This window comes from Elgaria multicarinata, chromosome 20 (assembly GCF_023053635.1).
Source record: "Elgaria multicarinata webbii isolate HBS135686 ecotype San Diego chromosome 20, rElgMul1.1.pri, whole genome shotgun sequence".
In the NCBI taxonomy this organism is placed as follows: Eukaryota; Metazoa; Chordata; class Lepidosauria; order Squamata; family Anguidae; genus Elgaria; species Elgaria multicarinata.
In genome coordinates this window covers 19,553,884-19,573,994 of record NC_086190.1, presented here as the reverse complement: position 1 = coordinate 19,573,994, position 20,111 = coordinate 19,553,884, and the positions used below count along the sequence as shown (strand labels likewise).

Below are 20,111 nucleotides of genomic sequence, written 5' to 3'. Positions count from 1 at the left end.
GCTCCCGTTCCGGGGCGGGGAGGCTCCCTGGTCCGCCAGGTCTCTCGCTGCAGGGGAAGGTCCGAGCCGAGTCAGGCCGGCGTAGCCAACGCTGGGCACCCGCAGGCCCAGGGTACGCAGCTCCGAAGAGAGCCCACGGCCGAGAAGCGGAGCCCCTGCATGGCAGGAGCTCCTGGGCTCCCCATCCAGCCACAAAGAGGCCAGGCGGCACAGCTGCACAGAGCAGGTGACACGGGGATTCTGGGGGATGTGTGTGTGTGCTGGGAACCAGGACCCGCCATTTGCATGACCCCTGCCTGTAATTCTCTCTCCCACGGGGAAGAGGAAGTAGCAGTCAGGTGCTCCCCCTATCACGGCCGAATCCACCCCTCGCTCCGGCTGCAACACCCACTGCTGAGGACCTCAGAAGACAAAGTAGCTGCCATCCCCCTGTGCTTAGCTGTAACGGCATGACCGACTCTCCTTTGCAACTAAGACTCTAGTGTCTGAATTGCCTTTTTTCCTTCTCCCTCCCAATCCTCTTTCCTCTTATGTCATGTCTTTCAGTTTGCAAGCCTGAAGGCAAGGACTGCCACTTTTCTTATGGTTGGAAGGTACTCTGGGAGCCTGAAGGCTGGGGTAAAAATACTATCGTTATTAGACGGGTGACCCTGAAGGACTGAGTCGTACGTACGCTGCTTTGACTTCGATCATAACAGAAAGGTGGAATGCAAATGCCTCGCGCACGTGGCTGGGCAGGGTCAAGGGGGATCCAGCCAATCTAGGTATACTGCCTCTGACCTTGGGGCTTCTAATTTAGCCCACCCTGGCCCTAAAGACTGATGGGAAAAAACAACAGATGTGGCAAAACCCCAATTTGCCCCCCCCCCCCCCGACCACCCCACCCTTAATCCCGGCACTCAGTTCAAAACCTTCCGGTTGCATCCTGACATTTAGAGGCAGCGGAGAGAGCAGGGTTTGGTTACAACTTTAAGCGGATCAGCACTGCAGGGAGCTCCGGTTACATGATCAACAAGAAAGGAATGCCGTCCCCAAGACAGAGGAAGGAGAAGCACGGAGCGCCTTGGTCCGGCAGGGCCACCCAGGAGAGGCCCTGATCCTGCACAGCTGTTGCTCGCTGAGCCCCAGCCTTGGCCAAAACACCATCCCCGCAGCAGTGAGCAGGACGCGGCTCCCGCGGAGAAACGGTGTGGACGTGTTGAGCTGTCTGTCAACAAAGCAGGGCAGAAGGTTTTCCCACCTCTGCATCCATCCGTAAAAATCCATTAGCAACGTGACTGGGGGATCCAGTCCTGTCCGGGCCAGGGAGCCCCAGAGCCGTGAGCCAACGCTTTTCGGGTTCCTACGGTCCTTACAGACGCCTGTCATTTCTGCCTCCCTCTCCACCCCACGACCCCCGTCCCACACACTTTCCCCACTCTTAGGGGTGCCCACCATTGGCACATTAAGAGGCCTTTATGTTTCCCCTGTAACATTTTAAAAGTGTATAGAACAACGTTCCCCAGCTTGCGCTCTCCAGATGTGCTGGACTACAACTCCCAGCATCCCCTAGCCAGCCACGAGCAGAATGCTTCCATCTGCTGGAAACCCACATCTGGAACGAGCGCGCGAGGCCTCCGGGGCAGAGGCTGCCCTTCCGCGGCTTGCTCGAGGTAGGGCCGGCGTGATGGGGCAGCTGCCCCGGGCCTCCACCCAGCAGGGCCCCACAGAGAAGTGCGCCTCCTGTTCTTCCCCATGGCAAGCTGCTCGTTCGCTCCAGCCCAGGCCATTGTGGCGGGGAGGAGGAGGAGGAGGAGATGCCACGGCCCCCTTGCTCACTGTCTCCGTGGCTGCCAAGCAAGCAAACAGGAGCAAGGAAGAGGAGGAGTGAGAGCAGCTGGTGGCCAAGGGGGTGAGACGGTAGACGAGGGGGTCATGCTCATGGGCCCTCCAAGACGTGGAGCACGGTCCTCTTTCTCGGGGGCTGCGGGAGGACAGAGGACCGTGTACACACTCTACGCATGGGTCTCTCATCCCTGGAAGATGCGCAACATCTCGGATCTCTCCTGCCTGATCGCGTCCTCTTCGCCATCCACAGCAGGAACTCAAAAAAGCGGACGGGAACAGAGGAGACCAGGGCGGAGGCTGAGATGGGCCGGCAAAGCAGCCAGAGGCAAACCACGCTGGGAAACGAGCACAGAGCTGGGGCGGCGAAGTCATCAGGGCACCGGCCGCTGGGGGCGCACACAGGGGAGAAAGGCAGGTACGGGGCCTGGATCCCACGCAACGCTTCGCGGTGGGAGGACGGAGGGGGACCAGAATAGGGTCAAGAGCGGGGCGCTTGTTGAGGACCATGGGAGCGGCACTATCGATTCACCCTCACCGTGCCGACCAGACGATCTTTCAACGCCGCAAGCCCACCACGGGACCGTGCACGCGGCAAACCAGGCCGGCCAGGGAGAGCTTCTGGCTTCTGCAAGGACTCCTCGTTTCAGCAAAGGAGAGGTGACGAAAACCCGGCATTAAGTTCTTAGAGCAAAAATCCCAGGGGGATTTCCTGTTTTGGAGCCGCAACACACCAGCAGCTGGTGCCCTCTGAAGGTGTCGGGAGTGCAGCTCCCATTCTCCCCAGCCAGAGCCACAGGGTGACATCTCCAGAGGGCCCCAGGCTGGGCCGGTTTGCAACTGCGACGGGGACCTTGGGCTGCCCGAAAGTCAAGGGCCAGGCTGCCCAGACATCCTGGGCGCACGGTCACGAGGGCACCAAGAGGCCGGATGCGGGCATCTCGGGCGGCAAAGGGCTTTGGAGCTCTCCCCGCGGATAAACACCAGGCAAAGGCCTGGTCCCCCAGCCTCCAGAGGCAGAAGAAACAACAGGGACACGCAGACAGAGAGAGAAAACGCCCCTGCCAAACGGCGGAGGGGGGAGGCCAGCCCCCGAGGAGGAGACGTCAGAGGAAGAGGCCGCAGCCGCACGGACCCACCCGCTTCTCACGCTTTCCACCCCCCTTCCCCGAGGTGCCCGAGGCAGAGTTTGCACAGCTGAAACAGCCCTCCGCCCACGCTCCAAGCCCGGCCCGGCCGAGAAAGAAAGACGCGAGAGCCTCTCCGGAGGAGGCGCCCATGCCGGGCGGCTCCAGGCCCGTTCCTGGCTTTGTCTTCCCTCCAAGCCCTCTAGAATGCTGGGAAAGCTTCGTACCCAGGGGAGGCCCTCCGGGGGTCGCAGGGCAAACAATGCCGCACGGGGTCAAGCCGAGGAATGCAGGGGTCAGCACCCTGCCCCCCCCCGCAGCACCACCGCCACCCCCCCCCCCCCCGGAAAGTTCCACTGACTCAGAACAAAACATGCGCTAAGTGCCGGGAGGAGAAAGGGCAAGCGGCCACACGCAGATGCGCAGCCGGGGAGGCGGATTTTCCCGGGAAACGCTGGAATTCGGAAACGCCACACTGGGAAAGTTCCCTAGGTAAATTCAGGCTCTTTTCCAATCTGGACCAGGGGGAAATTCTGATGCCCCAGAGAGTCGTCTCATTCAGCACTGTCTGCTTTACTCATATTTAGTAAACAAAGCTTTAAAACACACACACACACACACACACACACACACACACACACACACCCCACACACCCAGGGTTGTTGTTTTGATTTTGCCACGATACCTCCTAGGTATTTGACCTGACACATTTGAAGGGGGGAATTAAAGCGCACTTAATGCGATTTAAACGCTACATTATGCAGAAAACGGTTGTTGGAATACTTTCAAAAATTTAAAAGCCAGGAGACGTTCCTTCCCCCAGGCGCTGTTTCAATGTAACAAAAACAAGAAAGGTACTGAAAGCTGTTGGCACAAGGGATACATGTCAGCAACCCGTAAAGACTGGTCTCTTCCGGCAGGCCTACCCAGGTGAGTTTTAAACCTAAGAATTTTAAGATGCTGTGATTGTTCTTTTAATGTTGTATTGAATTTATATGCTCTTTTAACTGATTTTATGTATTATATTTTATTTCGTGTTGTTCCCCACCTTGATCCAAAGGGAGAGGCGGGTAATAAATTATTATTATTATTATTATTTACCACATATGACGGGTTTGACAACGACTCCAACTTTTTCAGCAGAGTTCAGGTCTCGTCCACAGAGTTTGTGGGAACACGATCCGTTTCGCTGTGGGGAGCCACGAGTTCTAATTCACACGGAGACATTGATGCAGTTTCAATTACTGCTATGTACTCTTTCTCACATCAAAGGATAATCGCCGGGGGAAATATAAATTACAACCCTGAAATTGTTAGCTTTGCTTAATGCCGCGCTTGCAAAGGCCGTCCACGCATTGCTCCTAAGGAACTTTCGAAGTGGAGAATTCACTCTCCCTCGTGGGCACCGACGAAACGGCCCCGATTCCTCCACGACTGCCCCATTGGGCTGCTATTGGGAAAAGTTGGCATCCCGGCCCAAGGTCCGACCACAAATATTCCACAACGCCGCAACTCTGTTGACCTTGGCCAGACAGGCCGGTCGCCTCCACAGCACGACTGTTTTTCAAAGCCAAATGTTTGTTGTTTTTAAACAGTCATAGTTACTTCGCTTTCGTTCTGTTTTAATTAGATTTAGTTTACATTTTTTAAACTGCAGGCTGACCCTGGAGTTCCAGGACAAAAGCCAAAAGGAGCAGAACTGAGCTCCAAGTTTTTCCCATTTCTAGGAACTTTACCTATTATAAGCCGTCATTCTAATGAATATTGGGAAGGCAGTACAGTGTAGGGTTAGAGCGTCGGACTGGAACTCGGGGAGATCTGGGTTCTAGCCCCGCTTGGCCAGAAAGCTCAATCAGTGATTTTGGGCCATGAAACACTGACTCTCAGCCTGCCCTACCTGACAGGGTTGTTGTGATGACAAAATGGGGGGCAGAGGAGGAAGGAAGGAGGAATGGCTACGTCTTACTCCACGTTTTTGGCTCGGGTGGGAAAGGGGGAGAGGGCGCCTTTCTCCTCCCCCCTCTTCCCAGATGTTTTTGAGGATGTGCGTGTTTACATCCCCCCCCTTTGGCCACAGCATGTGTGTGGGGAATGACCCGCATCAGTTCCAGTCCTGGTGTGGTCGTCGTCCTGTTTTGGGGCGTCCCGGGGAGATACTTGGGCAGCCTGGACACACCTCGTTTTTTGGGGGGCCCCCACTGGGGGAGCGCTGCTTTGGGTTCTTGCAAGGGGATAAAAATGTAATAAGCCAGCATGGGCTACAGATTAGAGTGTCGGACTGCAACAAAGAGGAAACATTACTAGGCGACCTTTGATAAAACAGACCCGACGACTCAGAAAACCCCTGAACCCGGCCTCCTGCGCCTCCCCACACTTTCAGTCTGACTGCCGGAACGCCAAAGACCCAGACAGGGGGCGGTTTTAATCACAGCAGGAGCAGGACTGAGGTCCCCCCAGCGCCCCAATCCACTTTGTGGTTGTCACCTTCTTTGCTAAAAAGCCGTCAAGGTGGCAAGCCGCCATTTAAAACAATAAACCCCTTACCAATAAAAAGAACATTAAGCACCGAAAAACATCAAAACGACGCAATTTCAAAGGCTACACTAGAAACACGCGTCTTTGCACCCTTTCAACGAGCACGTTGGGAAAGAGAACGGATGATCCCATGGGCACGCGGACAACTCTTGTTCCATCCTTTCGTTCCCCGTTTGAGGTCTCAATGCTGCCCCTGTGAATCCTCTAGCGGAAACGGGGCACTGGGCTAACCGCAGGAGCAATGGAGGCCAGACTCTGAGTCCAACCAGCCCAGAGATAGAAAGGTAAAAAGATTTCGTTCGGAAGCTTTTTCTTGCTCGCAGTTGCTTGGTGCTGCCGACGCCGCCCCCCCCCCCCCCGATGGAAGCCATGAACTCAAGTGGGCGTCCGTAACGAAGTCATACACAAGCAAAACCGGGAGCAGGCAAAATGCTCCAGGCCTGCTTTGCAGCAGCCCAGGCAAGAGTTAAGTAGGAGTTGAAACGTTGTCACCAGAAGCAATTACGCAGCTGCAGGCTGGACCTCGTTTCAAACCGGGTCTGCCTTAGCCCCATTTCCTGCATCGGAGGAAGAGTCAGCTGGCCTCAAGCCACAAACACGGTGGCACTGCCCAGTTCCCACGGCAGCCTCTGCCGGCCACGCAAAACGCTAACCCGTGCGGACTCCCGAGCACGCCCAGGCCCACCGCGAAGGAGGGAGCACAGAGGGGTCGGGTGGGTGTGGGTTTATATCTACAAAAAGGAAGCCTGTTTTCAAAAAGAAAGCCGTTTGATAGTGGCAGATCGCAAGGCCAAACAGGCTTATCTGCTCCTTGCAACGTCGGTGGCGAGGCTCCAGCTCAAAGCGTCTCAAACACATGTCAAGGGACCGATCCGCTCACGCCGGAAACTAACCAACTAACCTCTTTACGGACCGCGAGGAACAGCGGCGTCTCCCGCTCCTGGTTGCACCGGAGGAGGGTGAAGCAGAGTGGAACGGCAAGGAGGCAGCGCAGCCCGCGAGAGCCCTCTCCGGAGGCCGAGCTACGCCCCCAGGAGGGGTTTCTCGAAATTCGCCGGCACCGGACGCGCTGCCCACTCTCGGCCCTGCAGCAGGCAGAAATCTCTCGGCGCCTCGGCCCACTCAGCACTCACAGCCCGGGGGGGGGGGGAGACGTTCCCTTCGGAGCACGATCGGGAACGCCCTTGGCGGCTGGCGGCAAAGAGGGAAGTTGGCCAAAGGTGCACCTCCGCCCCAGGTGATTTATGGGCAGCCCACAGCCTGTTCCACCGCAGCCGGGTCTCCCGCTTGACGGAGGCCAGGAGCTGGGCGACGGAGCCCCGCTTTCCATGCAGGCGGCCTCGGGTTCGATCCCCGGCATTGTCAGGCAGGGCTGCGAAACAAAGACGCCGCTCTGGAACCCGGGGAAGCCGCTGCCGGTCAGAGGAGGCCTCCCGCCCCGAGGGCCGCACGCGATGCCACAGAAGACCTCGGGGGCCGCATTTTGAGGATGGGCGGAGCCTAGAGCAAAAAGGGGAGGGGCCAAAATACAAAACCCTCCCAGCCTATTTTAGCTGAAAGCTCTTCCTGACAGGAACGAAAGCGGGCTTAGGAGAGGCGTCTCAACCTGTTAGAAAGGGGACGCTGTGCAAAAGCAGGGAAACGGCCACATGACTGGCAGCTGAGGGGAAGGGGCGGGGCCACCTGGACAACCCCAGAGGGCGGGATTTGGAGCCCAGAATGGTCCACCTTAAATCAGCCCTGGAATCTTACTTTTTCTTTCTTTCTTCCTTGCATTTATATCCCACCTTTTATCCTCCAAGGAACCCAAGGCGGCGTACATAATCCTCCATTTTATCCTCACGACAACAACCCTGTGAGGTAGGCTGGGCCAAGGGACTGTGACCGGCCCAAAGTCACCCAGTGGGCTTCCATGGCCGAGTGGGGACTCGAAGCCGGCTCTCCCGACTCCCAGCCTGACAGCCACTACACCACACTGGCTCTTTGCTTTGCCTTTAGGAGGAGACCACAGCTCAGACCGTGAGAACTGGGACGTTTTGCCTGCAAAAACTTTTCCGGCTGGGGAGACACGTAACTCCCACGAAGAGGAACCCAAACATGCTCCTTCCCTAGAAGTGGCTCAACTTCAAAAGCTGCTACGAGTACGAATTTCTAGGGGCAGCCGGCTGCTCCGGGCGCCCACAGGCCCCTCGCCTAAACCCAACCTGGGAAGCAAAAGCCGGCCACGCTCAAGAGCAGCATTTCTTTCCCCACCTCTTGGATCGGTGCCCCGCACGGCCTGGCTGCCAACGTGAGCGTCTTGGCTCACGCCGGCAGCTTTGCCACCCGCCGGGCTCATTACACAGACTTCCAGCCATGCCCGACGAGGTGCACGAGGCCATGCCAAAAACTTCCTGGGAGAAGGTCCTGGCCGGCCGACGAGACGGCCAGAGCCAGCGCGGGGAGGCGGGTTGACAAGGCCACAGGAGCAAGAGGACACCGTGAACCCCCGTTCCCAAGGCTGGCGGAGGCAGACGTGTGGCGGCAGAGAGGCCTCGGAGAAATAGGGCAAAGCTTCAGGACATGTTGGGGGAAAGGGCCGAGGGTCTGAGACGATGGACGGGGCCTGCAGGTGCACTTCATTGCTTTCTAGGTCTCTACCGGCCTTCGCCAACCATAGAATCATAGATGTCATAGTTATTGGTCGCTTGCTTTAAAGTGTTTCGATCCCGCTGCCCAGCCCAAAAGGTTCCCAGCACGGCTTAGAATCAATTGGTAAACAAGGCAGTCCCTGCCCCTGCAGGCTTACATTCTTAAAGAAGACACGACACAAAAGGAAAAAGGGATGGGGAGGGAAGAGGAAAAAAAGCAGCAGCAGCAAACTTTCACTGGGGCTGGTGGAACGGCCCTGCCTCCCTTCGAACTAGGCACCCTTAGTAGGGCATCCCCCCTCCGTTCCCCTCAAAACATCTGGCGCTCACCTGGTTGAGGAAAGCTGTGTCTTTGCGTATTACTTTCTATTCCCACCACCGCCTGGGAAGGGATTCCGCGTCGAAAGAGAGACGCTCTTCCAGGAACCGAGGAGGGGGGGTCTTCGGAAGGTTCCCAGGGAGCCACGCGCCCGGGGAGACCCCACTCCGGAGCGTAACTTAGCAGAAATGTTTAGGCCGGCCCCAGAGGGGGGGGAGGAGGAGGAGGAGGAGGAGGAGGCTTGGCACACACTCCATGAAGGGCTCCCAGGCGGCTGCGGAGCTTGTGGAGAGGAGACCGTCCAGACGCCGTTCGGATCCAGGGGTTTGCTTCTGAACCCCAAGGTCTGTTTTGGCCAAATCTAGGGGATTTTCGGGGGGCGGGGAGAGAATTGGCTGAGAAACTGCCCAGACTCCCAAACACGCATTCCATGGGCTTGGAAAACTCAGCCTTTCTCTGTGTGTTTGGAACAGCCTGTTCCTGCCTGCTTATGAAGTGAGGGGGATTTCAGGGTCTCTCTTCGTGTTCCCAGAGAGCCACGCGGAAGCCTACCTGCCCTCTATCCGTTGCGGGCAGCCTTCCAAAGGGTGCAGCAGTACAGCCGGCAAAAAGCCTGCCTTTGTCCAGCAAAGGGACCAATCCACACCCACACCCACCCACAACCCCAAGAGCAGCCCGGTTGTCGTTCCTAGCCCTCTGCCCCGTCTTCTCCACCCTAAAACTCCCACGGCCGGCTTACGTCCAAGAAGCAGAAGCCGTTCCATCGCTCTCTGCCTGAAAGGGTGCCGGAAGAGTTTCATTTGGACCGCTGGGGGCCCGGGAAGGATGTGCGCCACCACCGGCCCGGCCCGGCCCAGCCCGGCGCCCCCCTCGACTTGTGCCTTCGCGAACTCTCTAGAAGTTGCAGACAGACCAGCTGTAACCTCTGGACAATACTGCACTCGATAGGAAGGCGGCTTCTAATGTTCTTGCTTAAATGAGCCCCTTTTTCAGAGCCATGAGGACTAGAAACTTAGGGAAGGGCCATAGCTCAGTGGCAGAGTCACTGAGGCAGGTCCCGGGTCTCCAAGGTTTTCAGGTAGGGCTAAAAAAGCATGCACACACACACACACTGACCGTCTGAGACCTGAGCTGCTGCCGCTGCCAGTCAGTGTCAGCAACACCAGGCCAGATGGACCAGGGGCGGGCAGGTATGAGGCCGCTCCCCCTATTGGACCAGGGGCGGGCTGGGAAAGGCCTGGCACACACGACTTACAGATGTGCCTCACAGCAGCGGCTCCGGGCCGCTTGGCAAACAGCGGCCTATTATGAACAATGCAAATGCGCCCAGCTCCGTAAATAGCTCATTATCACAAATGCAGCGGCTGCCGTCCCTCGCTCGCCGGCTCCGCCCGGTTCAGGCTGCCTTTCTCCGCCCGTCCTTCCTGGCAAAAGGCTCTGCCAATCCCGGAGCCCGCGCTCCTCCAAGACTTGGTTCAACTGTGGGCCGGGGTCTCAACACACACACACACACACACACACACACACACACGGCTTTGGGCGCATGCCCGGGGGGGGGGGGGGCGGCCAAAGCCACCGCTGCACACACGCCACGCCGTTCCCCCCACCCCCGGAATGCTCTTTAGAACAGCTCTTCCCAGCCTGGCGCCCTCCAGATGGTTGAACTACAGCGCCCAGTGCTGGCTGGGGTTTATGGGAGTTGTAGTCCAACCATCTGCAGGCTGGGGGACGGCTGCTTTAGAAGGTAAATTAAGAACATGAGAACATCAGAAGAGCCCTGCTGGATCAGACCGAGGGTCCATCTAGACCAGCGCTCTGTTCACATAGTGGCCAACCAGCCAGGGACCCACAGGCAGGGTACAGGTGCAACAGCACCCTCCCACCCATGTTCCCCAGCAACTGGTGCACATAGGCTGACTGCCTCGGAGCACACAACCATCAGGACCAGGACCATGGATCGCCTTCTCCTCCTCCAGGAATTCATCAGACCCCTTTTTAAAGCCACCCAAATTGGTGGCCATCACTCCATCTTGTGGCAGCGAGTTCCGGAGTGTAACCCTGCGCTGTGTGAAGACGTCCTTCCTTTCACTTGTCCTGAATCTCCCACCATTCAGCTTTGAACCCTGTTTGAGCTGCCCAGGCTCCCGACCCACGTGGCCGGAGCTCAGGGCGCTCAGCACCCTCGCCCAGCGCCCAGCATCCTTCAGCGGGGAAAGCCGCGGGCCTGCCGGCAACCTCAAGCAGCCCCTCGCTGACGCAACGCCCCACTCCCCAGCGTGGAAAGGGCCGGGCCGAGAACAGGGCCATAAAAGGCCTTCTGGTCCTGGGGGAAAGAAACGCGGTGGTGGTGGTGGGCGAACACACACACGCGCACACACACACAGTTCGGCGGCTCAGATCTGGACGCAGCTGTTGGGAAGCTGCTGCTGTGTTCTGGCTGGGTTGTCAGGCGTCCCGTCCCCACTCCACCCCAACGCCAATGTTTCGCCATTTCTTGGCACACTGCGCGCGCGCACATCACCGAACTGCGTCAGCGTTCAAGAGGCCGGGTCCCTGTGGCTTGCCGCTGTCCAACCCCCTCTGTTGCCCCCCCTGCCTTTTTCCACCTCCCACAGAACCCATCTAACCTCATCCAGGCAAGCAGCTGAGGCTTCACCAAAACAAGCAACCCAGCGGATGCCAAAGGCCGGCCCCGGGAGGGTCGAGGAGGCCCTGGCGGATCACCCTGGGGCTCCTCTCTGCTTCTACCCCAGCAAAACAACCGCAGGAGCCGGGGGCAAAGGTCACAAGGGCTCAGCCGGCCGGAGAAGGGAGAAACGTGGGCCCAGGAGGAGAGGGGGAGGCCCGACCCAAGTCCCGCCGGCCCTGCGGTCGGAGCCGCTTCCGCGTCTGGAAGCCCGGTCGCCCCAGAACACAACCGGTCCATCAGATATTGCCAAACAGTCCTCGACTCCAAGAACACCAGTCTGCGGGGAACGGCAGCTGACGTTCGCAACCGCCTTTAAGGAAACAGATTTCGCTTTCTACAAACAGCGGCTTGAACTTTGCCGAATCTCCGGTAGGGCACTTCTGCCGTCCTTGGAGCAAGGGACCTGAAAAGGGGCGGGGCCTGCTTCGGGTAGGCGCTCCTCTTCAGGGGCGGCCCGTGGCTCAGGGACGCAGCCCCCCGCTTTGCACACAGAAGGCCCCGGGTTCGATCACCGGCAGCATCTCCGGGAAGGGCTGAGGAGATGCCAGAAACCCCAGGGAGCCGCTGCTGCCGGTCCGTGTAGACCACATTGGGCCAAACAGACCATTCAGAATAAGGCCGTTTCCAACGTCATTTCAAACTCTCTCCCAAACAAGGCTGCCCAGCTATTGGACTCTCTTCCTGTTTGGGGGCACGACGCAACTATTTTATAATGCAGCAGAGATGTGTAATCTGGTGTGTGTATGTGGAAGCCCCAGAAAATCTGCTTTTTTTCGGGGGGGCACCCCAGTTTCCCCCCAGGGCTTCACATCTCTACCCCGTTGTAAAATATTGCAAGTCCCCCCTCCTCTGAGAAGTAAAGCAAGAATACTCAAGACATGCTGAGTGTCCAGTAAACCTTTGAGGTCACCTTTGCTTTGCTCCTTTCGTTGGCTGCAAAACAAGCCTCTGTTCAAAGGACCCTGTATTTTTCATGTATTTATTTTCTATTCTGACTCTTCTCCAAGGAGTCCAACATGGAGCAAGTGGTTCTTTCTCCCACCTTTTTATCCTCACAACAACCAGCGAGGTAAGTTAGGGCCACAAACGAAAAGGAGTAACAGAGAAAATGTCACCCAATACAGGTTTCATAGCTGAGTGGGGATTTGAACCCGGGTCTGATCCCAGTCCTAGTCGGACACAGTCTAATGCCCACACCACACCAGCTGCAATCCTCTACACGTGTCGTCAGAAGTTCTAATCGTTCATCCGTTTTTTAAAATTCAACGCCACGGGTCCTCAGCAAGAATGAACCCAGCTTGTTGACATTACCAGTGTAAGGCACAAGGTATGGCTTTCTCCAACCAGCTGCCTGGCTGGGGGATGATGGAAGCTGTAGTCCAACACATCTGAAGCACACCAGGTTGGGGAAAGCTGTAACTGTAGTAGCAGTTCAACGCCTTAAATTCTTGACCAATATTTGACGGGTCAAACGCTCAGTGCTCTTCGCAAGGCACTTTCACGATCTTGTGCGGCGTTGCAAGCCGGGCTTCCTCATCTTACAAATGGGGAACCGAGGCAGGGACGGACCGTGCTACTTGCTCAGAGGCTGAGAGTTGAACCCAGCTCCCCTTCCATTATCCTGGCTGTTTTGTCTCTGCAACGGTCTGGGAAGTCAGCAGAGCTCCCTCACTGTGGGCAACAGGCAGAGGTAGTTTGCCCTGGAACTGGAGGCTCCATTTTGCTATTCAGGCCAACAGCCCAGGATAGATCCTCTGCTGAAAGCCCTCGAAGGGAGCGGCCCCGGTTGCACGGCCCCTTGTGGCGGGCAGTTCCATAAGCTACGCCTGCCTCCCCCGACCTGCTGACCACATTTTGGATTACATGTCTCAAGACTCCCAGTGACTACCACTACCAGCATCCCCAACCATTTGCTGTGCTGGCTGGGGGCTAAGTGCCAAGTCGAAGTCCCGGAGAGCCCAGGTTGGGGAAGGCTTACAATTCCCATCATCCCCGCCAAGCAAATAACAAAACGCCCGAGAGGAATTAGGCACATGACTAAATAAAACAGCACGGCAATCGGGCAAGCATTCAACAGGTGAAGCAAAGAGCCAGGCGTGTGGATCTGCTTCACCGGCAGTATGGCTAGACCTCCAGTGCAGCCTTCTGCACACGCTCAGACACCTTCTCCTTACTCACCCCCTCTTTAAGCACCCCCATCATTTGGGAACGATGGAAGCCGCAGCCCATCCCATGCGGAGGCTAGGAGGGGGGAGGCTGGCGGGCGCCTTGAGGACTGGCCGCCTGACGGGGCTGCCGGCCGGGGCGCGCAGCAGAAGCTCCCCAGCAGGCAGGCAGGCAGGCAGGCAGGCAGGCGGCGCCCCCCGCCCCGCCCCCCCCCACCCCCCGTCCCGTCCCCGCGGAGCGCGAGCGCCTTCTGCCTCGGGCAGCCGGACGGGCGGGCGGCCGCCGCCCAGGCCAAGCGAGGCGAGCGCGGGCGCCCGGCGGCTGGAAGGCGCCGCGCCACCGCGAGGAAGCGCTCCCAGGCGGGCCCCGGGCCCGGCGGCCTCTGCCTTCCGCCGCCCCCGCTCCCCGCTCCCCGCTCCCGGGCCAGCCTGCGCGCTCCGGCCCTGGGCTCCGCCGCCGGCGAGGGCGCTTGGAGAGCTTTGCGCCCTGGGCGCGCCGCGCCGCCTCCCCGCCCGCCGGCCTCGCTCGCTCGCTCGCTCGCTCACCATGGCCGCCGCCGCCGCCTGCTCGCTCGCTCGCTCGCCGCCCGGCCGTCCGCCCTCCCTCCACGCCGCCGCGCCTGGGCCACGCCGTCCGCTCGTGCCGCCGCCGCCGCCGCCGCGCGCAGTGTGGCGAGCGCAGCCAAGGGGCGCCTGGCGGCTGCAGCAGCCCGGCTGGAGCGGCGTGCCGGCTGCCCAATGGCGGCCCGGCAGGAGGACGCACCTGGCCCCGCGCAGCCAATCCGCGCCCCCGGAGGGCGGGCTTTCCTCGGGCCCGGGGAGAGGAGGAGGAGGAGGAAGGCCTTTAACCCTTTGTCGCCGCGCGCCCAGGTAAAGCGCCGCCGCTGGCCTCGCCAACGCCCATCGTCCCTGAACGCTGGCCACGCTGGCTGAGGCTGATGGGAGTTGTAGTGAAAGACAGGCTAGGGTGGTTTAAATCACCAACCGGTGTCTGGGACTACAACTCCCATCAACCCTGAACGTCAGCCGTGCTGGCTGATGGGGGGTTGTTCGAAAACTCTGGGGGTCACCGGGTCGCCCAGCCCCCTTGCCTTTAAAGAAGGCGGGGCGTGGTACAGCTTGGGAAGCAGGCCTCTGAGCATGTGCAGAAGGCTGCACTCAAGGGCCAGCCATGGTCCTGAAGGAACAGCACCGCAAGGAGATCTCCCCCCCCCATCCCAGCTCTTTCCTGCACCTGCCTGCCTGCCAGCCAGACTGCTAAGATGCTTGAGTTCCCTGTAAGAGGAAAAAGTTAATAATTAGAGGTTTTTAATCAGTGGGTCGACGGCCCCCTAACAAGGACGCTGTACAAGCAGATTTCCTTTATCGACAGGGGCTAGTCTAGATGACCTTTGAGGCCCCTTCCCATTCTATGATTTCCTCTTCAATCCAGGGCTTGAAGTAGGAACCGCAAGTTGGGTTGCCTCATCCGAGTTGGCCCCTGCTTTGCAGAGGAGCTGAAAACAACACCCAGGCTTTAAACAGTCCGATATGTGTGGCATGTAAACATTGCACCGTCTCTGTTTGCTCGTGAATGTAAATATTCATCCTGAAATGGAGACGAGATGGGGCCCACGATTTTCAGTGGAAATCGGGAGAGTTCTCCTGCTGGGTGCCCAGTGTGGGGGCTTGGCTGAGATTTGGGAAAGAGGGAAGCCGGCAAGGGGAGTGGGTGGGGGGTGTCTAGATAAAAGGAGGAGAAACTTCAAGGCGTCTCACACTAACTCTGGGCCGGGGGGTGGGTGGGGGGAAGAATTGCAGAGAATGTGTACAAAATCCCCCGTGTTGAGACTGGGACGTGTTTCTTTCCTAGCCAGGAGATATTCCTTCCCTGACAGAATCAGGCCTCTGGCTTCTCTCCGTTCCTTGAAGCTGTGTGGGGCCACAGATGCTTCTCTTATAACGTGCCCAACTCATAGCCTGCCTTGCCCAGAAGGCAAGACTTTGGGGCAGGCTCGTTGAACGTTGTCAAAGGCTCCTGCAATGCCTCTTTGACCCAGAGGTGAGGTCCGGGAAGAGCAATGTCTGCTTGTCCAGCAAGCAAGTGGGAGCAGGAGCAGGAGGAGAAACAGCCGCTGGTGACCATGGAGGTGAGAAGGCAGACTCCCTGAGGGAGCCGAGGTCCCTCCAAAAACCTGGACCTGGCATTATGCCTGCTGGTAGACTCACAATAGGCCAAAAATGAGAATACAACTGGAATCTATTCAAAAACAGGCCCAAGAAACAGCAAGCTGTAACACAGCCTTCCTCAACCTGGGGCGCTCCAGATGTGTTGGACTGCATCTCCCAGAATGCCCCAGCTGGGGCATTCTGGGAGATGCAGTCCAACACATCTGGAGCACCCCAGGTTGAGGAAGGCTGCTGTAACAGGTAGAAGTACACCTCAGAAGTCCTTGCAATTCACAACATCGCTTAGAATTGTCAATGGCACAAATGCAGATACAAGAATGGATCAATTCAGGACTAATACTATTAAACAAATGAAAATTATAGTAAGCAGTGGTGAGAGACCTTGGAAGTGATTACTATTCACCATATTTCTTAGTGTAAACAATAGCACAAAAAAAAACTCAAGCAAAAGTAGAGATGTATATAATAGAATTTAGTTCAAGAGTGATGCTATTAAGTTGAAACTATAATAAATTCCGGAGAAATCATCATCACTAATTCAATGATGCTTAATTCAACCAGAAGCCATGATTCATTGACAAGCCATGATTCAACAACAACTCACACTCAACCCGACAAGAAACCTGGGCTCTCTTTGTGGCTAACAAACCACGGTTTGTTAGTGCGGCCGTGTTCACACATCACGACCGCCCAGAATTCATCAAGCCATGCCGTGATGTTCTGATTGAGGGTCCCTAAAGAAAGAGCCCCTGGGGTTCTTCAGAACAGAATTGGAAGTATCACAGACCCAGATTGGCCCTTTGTGAGAATCTTGATCTCACCTTGAATTCTGCTTCCATTTCAAACAGTAGCTGGTGTGAACTGTTGCTCATGTTACCTCATTAGTTGGTTTCTGTTTGGGATTTTTTTGGGTGTGTGTGTATTATTTAAATGTTATTGTGTATTCTAATGATTTTATGTTAGCGGATCTAACGTTCTTTTTTGTTTAAAAGGCTCAGGCAGTCTGCCCGAATAAATAATACAAATCATTAAGACCATCCTTTTTCATGGACCGGTGTGACTTTCTTTGGACCGTCGAGGTAGTATTTGGGTGGTTGGCCGATGGGCAGAAATCAACCCAGTTGAAACTATTTCAAGAAATACTTGCCAGAAAATACCTCCGCAGGCGTTGGCTGCGTTATTATGGATTAGGCTAAACCGCTCATAATCTGAGCCAGAAATGGATCGGCCTGTTCAAAAGGGGAGAAAAATTGCCAAGTAAATGTGCAAAAAACCCCACAACAACCACACACCCAAGAAAAAGGCTAGAGAGGCACTGTAGCTCAGTGGTACAGCCCCTGTTTTGCCTGCAGAAAGTCACAAGTTCAAATCCCGCCTGCTCCAAGTATGACTGGAAAACATTCCTGCCTGAAACACCTGCTGGAAATCTGCTGCTGCCAGTCAGTGTGGACAATATTAGGCTAGATGGACCAAGGATCTGAGTTAGTATAAAGACAGCTTCCCATGTTCCTATGATTATATTAGTCGTGAGGGCTTTGTAGAACCTCTGTGTCCAGGCACAGTCTACCTACATGCTCTTTTAAGTTATTGACTTGCTTCATGGAAATTAACAAACGCTCAGTGCAAATGAATCCTCTGTGCCGTTTTGAGGGTGAAAAGACAGATATTATAACGTTGGGAGGATAAACCTTACAACGCTTTCAGTATTTGAACCGGCGGCATTTAGACTCCGCCTCTGAATGGATGCTAATTTGGATACCCAGTTTGCTTTTGTTGAAGCCCTGTGTGGAATTGCTGGACAGCTGAATGCATTTCATGTGTATTCATTGCTATGGATATAAACAAATCCATGTACCTATATTTAAAAAAGGGGGAAACTTTTTTAGATCAAAATCCTGTGAATGTTTAGATAGAAAAAAGTCCTACAACTCCCATAATGCTGGGAATTGCAGGACTTTTTTTTCTTTCTGCGGAGGATTGCCCCCTCAGTTATGGTGGGCGTTCTTATAGAACGGTGGTGATGCCCAGTTAAGCCATTAAAAAGATTCAAAAACAATTTATTGGCATTAATCGGGTGCACATTGTAACTGGTAACTTATTTAAAGAAGAGAACAAAAGTGGATATATAGGCGGCCTGTTTGTTCTGCTAGAGCAAATATCATGTTTTTGTTCGCAGGTCCATTTGGGGGTCAAACTGTCCTTTGCAAGATTTAGAGCACGAAACATGGAGGTTCAGCATGGAAAACATAGAGACAGAAAGCAGGAGACACTGGAAGAGGTTACAGACCGAGAAAATAGGTCATGTCCCTAAGCTGTGTTAATCGCTTCCAGAAAATAAAAGCCGCTCAAGAGTCCTGTGGTACCTTAAAGATGAACGCATTCAACAGAATCATAGAATAGTCGAGTTGGAAGGGGCCTATAAGGCCATCGAGTTGCGGAATCCTCTACGTGTCTTAGAAATAATCCGTTTTGGGCTTAGTGTGTATAGCAGGAGTGGGAATGAGTCACACAGAGGCCAAGGAAAATCTCCGCTATCGATTCCAATCTCAGATAGAGATAACAGTAGAAATGGAGGCCTTTCCCAGCGTGGAGAGAGGAAAAACGGGCGGCACAATTCCACCACATCTTCAACTAGTTCTGCTCTTTGGTGCACAGGGGGCCGCCTCAGTCCATGAAGGTTTCAGCCAGAATAGATTCGTTAGCCTTTGAAGGCAGAAGAAGCTCCATCTCCAGGTGTTTTGGACTTCAACTCCCAGAAGCCCCGGCCAATGTGGCCGGTAGCCAGGAATAGCGGCCGGGCCCTGCCCTGGAGGAGTGAACGAAATCCTTACAGTACCTGAGGCCCAGGCCGATCCGGTGGCTGGCCCCCTCCTTCCATTTCCCCCACACCCAGCAGGCGTGCCAACGTCTGGATCTTGCCCGTGTCGTGCTTGCTGCCTTGCACGCAGCTTGGCTCGCTTGCGAGAGGCATCTGGAGCTGTTTGCTGTGCAATCGCCTTTTCTTTCCGCAGCGCCTGGGCAGTGTGAGCCAATCTCATGGGAGGCTGGGGTGTGTGGCGTTTCTTGGCTGGGCTGAATTCTGGGTTGTCCTTTGCCCAGATGCCATGGTGAGGGGCACAAGCGAAGAGCGCTTGGAATTACCTGAACTTGGCTCTGTGTGTGTGTGTGTGTGTGTGAGAGAGAGAGAGAGAGTGGGGGTGGGGTGGGGAGGGAGACCAAGGAAGAGAGAATGTGAACACAGCTGTTACATCCGTCTTGGGCTAATATTTAGCTTGCCAATTTCTTGTTTTGACAGCTGTGGGGCTGTCGGCTGGCAGTTTCTTCAGATTGGCATCTAATGATCACCATTTCCCAGAAGTCTTCAGGGTGCATCCGTGTGCGTGTGTGTGTGTGTCTGGCGCACTGCTGACCCTCGCTTCCTAAGACCTCGCTCTGACGCTCCACCCTGTAATTTTTTTTCATGCTTTTTAAAATTTACACATATTTTTACATGTGCAGCCCCCTCAACGTGGTGCAGGAAACAATGCACCACCAACGTGGTGTTTAAAAAACAATGCAAAGTCGAAGCAATGGAAACCCTCTTCGGGGTAACTTGCGCCTCCCGATTTTCTCAGCGCCCGAAAACCGAAGTGAAGAAGCGCCCTGTTGGATCAAACGGAAGGCCTGTCTAACCCTCTTGCCTCTCGCATCCTGCCCACAAGGGCCAGCCAGGGGCCAACAGCAGGAAGGCCACGCCCACACGAGTCAGTGGGTGTGGCCACATCTGCTGCCATCACCCTCCTCTACAACTTACCCTCCTTTTCCCCAAGCGAAACGGCCCCAGCTGTGGCCACCTTCCCTCCTAGGGGAGATGCTTGAGACCCTGGATGGACTGAGTCGCCCTTTCCTGCACTTTCTCCAGCTCCACAGTGAAGGTGCAGGGGCCAGAGCTGTCCTCGGTGAGCCTTGCTTCTCACTGCCACTGTCTCCAGCTGCTCCTCTTCCTCCTCCTCCTCCTCCTCCTCCTCCTCCTGGCTCCCGCTTGCTGGATTGGCAGGCAGAGACCTAGGGAGCAAGGAGGCCGTGGTGGGCGTCTCCTGCTGCTCCTTCTCACAGCCACCACCGTTGTCTGGGCCGGAGCAAGAGGCAGATGCACGCGCAGGTTACAGTGGGGAAGAGGTGGCGGGGTGTGTGTGTCTTGTCAGTGGGCCCCTGTTGGGATGCGGGCCCCAGGCAAACGCCCAGCCATGCTGACCCCTGGTGCCAGCCTTGGAAAATGCACGCTCCGGCAGCGAGCTGTGGCCCCCACGCCTTGGCTCTGGGTGCCGCTAGCAATGTGCCTCCTATACTAGCCCACGCCTTCATACCTTTGGCAAGAACTGTGCCCGGCTTCTGGGGGCTTTTCCAGGCCTTGGGCCGATCTCCGCGCCGTGCAGGGAGGCCCGTGCATTCCTTGGCCAACACTGCCACCTCCTGGGGCTTTGCTGCAACCGTGAGAGCTGCAGCAGTTCCACCCCACCCGTTTTGTAGCAAGCTACTAGACATAACAGAGTTGTATGCCTGCAAGAAGGAGGGCGAGCCCAGTGAAGATGGGAGATTCAAGGCGGATCAAAGGAAGGCCTTCCTCACTTCTGGGATCCACAGATATACTGATGGGTCCCAATGCAGTTGCT

At 56.3% G+C, this 20,111-nt stretch overlaps 1 protein-coding gene across 2 annotated transcripts in view; it reads right to left on the bottom strand.

The window, feature by feature from the left end:
• Positions 1 to 13,849, bottom strand: part of ECE1 (endothelin converting enzyme 1) — a 41,186-nt gene extending 27,337 nt beyond the window's left edge. Inside the window, exon 1 of one of the 2 annotated variants that reach the window (XM_063145278.1) lies at positions 13,837 to 13,849. In XM_063145278.1, the coding sequence (XP_063001348.1) occupies positions 13,837 to 13,839 (3 nt within the window). In that variant the 5' untranslated portion in view covers positions 13,840 to 13,849. Of the gene's footprint in view, positions 1 to 13,303; positions 13,363 to 13,836 lie in introns of those variants that run through there. The other variant, XM_063145276.1, reaches the window with a different exon arrangement.
• Positions 13,850 to 20,111: the final 6,262 nt, after the last annotated feature.